This window comes from Aplysia californica, unplaced genomic scaffold, assembly GCF_000002075.1.
Source record: "Aplysia californica isolate F4 #8 unplaced genomic scaffold, AplCal3.0 scaffold00397, whole genome shotgun sequence".
NCBI classification, from domain to species: Eukaryota; Metazoa; Mollusca; class Gastropoda; order Aplysiida; family Aplysiidae; genus Aplysia; species Aplysia californica.
Window position 1 is genome coordinate 17,631 of NW_004797667.1, and position 1,135 is coordinate 18,765.

General features: G+C 40.9%; 1 protein-coding gene across 1 annotated transcript in view; it reads left to right on the forward strand.

Moving 5' to 3' along the window:
• The first annotated feature begins 552 nt into the window (after window positions 1–552).
• Window positions 553–1,135, forward strand: part of LOC101845346 (NADH dehydrogenase [ubiquinone] 1 alpha subcomplex subunit 2) — a 10,391-nt gene continuing 9,808 nt past the window's right edge. Inside the window, exon 1 of the mRNA XM_005103920.2 lies at window positions 553–659. Within this exon, the coding sequence (XP_005103977.1) occupies window positions 577–659 (83 nt within the window). The 5' untranslated portion in view covers window positions 553–576. The remainder of the gene's footprint in view (window positions 660–1,135) is intronic.

Genomic DNA, 1,135 nt, shown 5'->3' on the forward strand with positions numbered 1-1,135 from the left:
GGTTTGCCTGTCTGGGGGGGGGGGGGGGGGGGGTTCTGTAGGATAAAAGTATAAAATAGTTTTTAAAAGGACGATAGAATCTTGAAAATCCACACCCACGGCCTTAGGAAACAGGCGCATCCAATATTGCAGACCGCAGAGTGGAAAAAAGAAAGGGAACTGTGTCTCATAACACAAACAATTTTCTTTGAATTGTCTGATCTAAATTACTGTTTCAAACCTAGAAGAGGGAGCACAGTAATGTAAAGAAAACAAATTTGAAGCTTCACGACACGTGTCTGCGCTATCTCCGCTTTATATTTCTCTCGCCTGCTTAAGTGGCAAGCCTAAAAGTAGAGCAAAATATATAAATTCATATTTCGACGAAGTCTGAACTGAAAACGAATCGTTGTTAGAAGTCTCTGATCTGCAAAATCTAAAACACTTATTTTGTTTTATTGATGTAGTAGTTTGAAGAAATTTTCACTAATTAAAACAGGGAAGGGAAAACACACATTGTTATAAAGGGGCGTGAACTCATTATTTAATTCGTTCGGACATTATTAATTCCTAAATTTTTAGTCATTCAATGTCAAAATGGCTGCCCTGAAAGTTGGTAAACATCTGAAGGAACTTCGTTTCCACGTTTGTCTGAAATCCCCTGCAAGTCAAGGGTTAAGGTAATTAATGTGGAGGGCTGGATTGAACTTTGGTAGACCCACTGTGTTTACCTACATATGTATTAATTTATAATGTGCACTAACCCTTAACAACAGCGGAGGGTTTCAGGGGAGCTTGCCCCTCTATCACTGGGCCTGGAACGGTCACGGGTGGTTTTAGGCCATTTAGGATTTAGGGGGGCTTGCCCCCTTGGAAACAATAACAATTTTAAAGCTGACATTCCATATGCCCGAAAAACCGATGCGAACTTCGGGTGATGAAATTCTGGTGCGATGAAAGAACCGTCATCTGACTGAAATCACGGCACCAGTTCAGTCAGAGCAAGCACTCTACAGTCTACGTTGAAAACAAGAGAATTTTGCTGTTTTAGAACTCCTGTTCCTACGAAAACAGGCTTTAAATTGCTTCGTCCAGACTTGATGATGGTCCTTCCTTCATAAGCTTTGCTTTCTTGGGTCGTTTTCCTTTCGAAGCT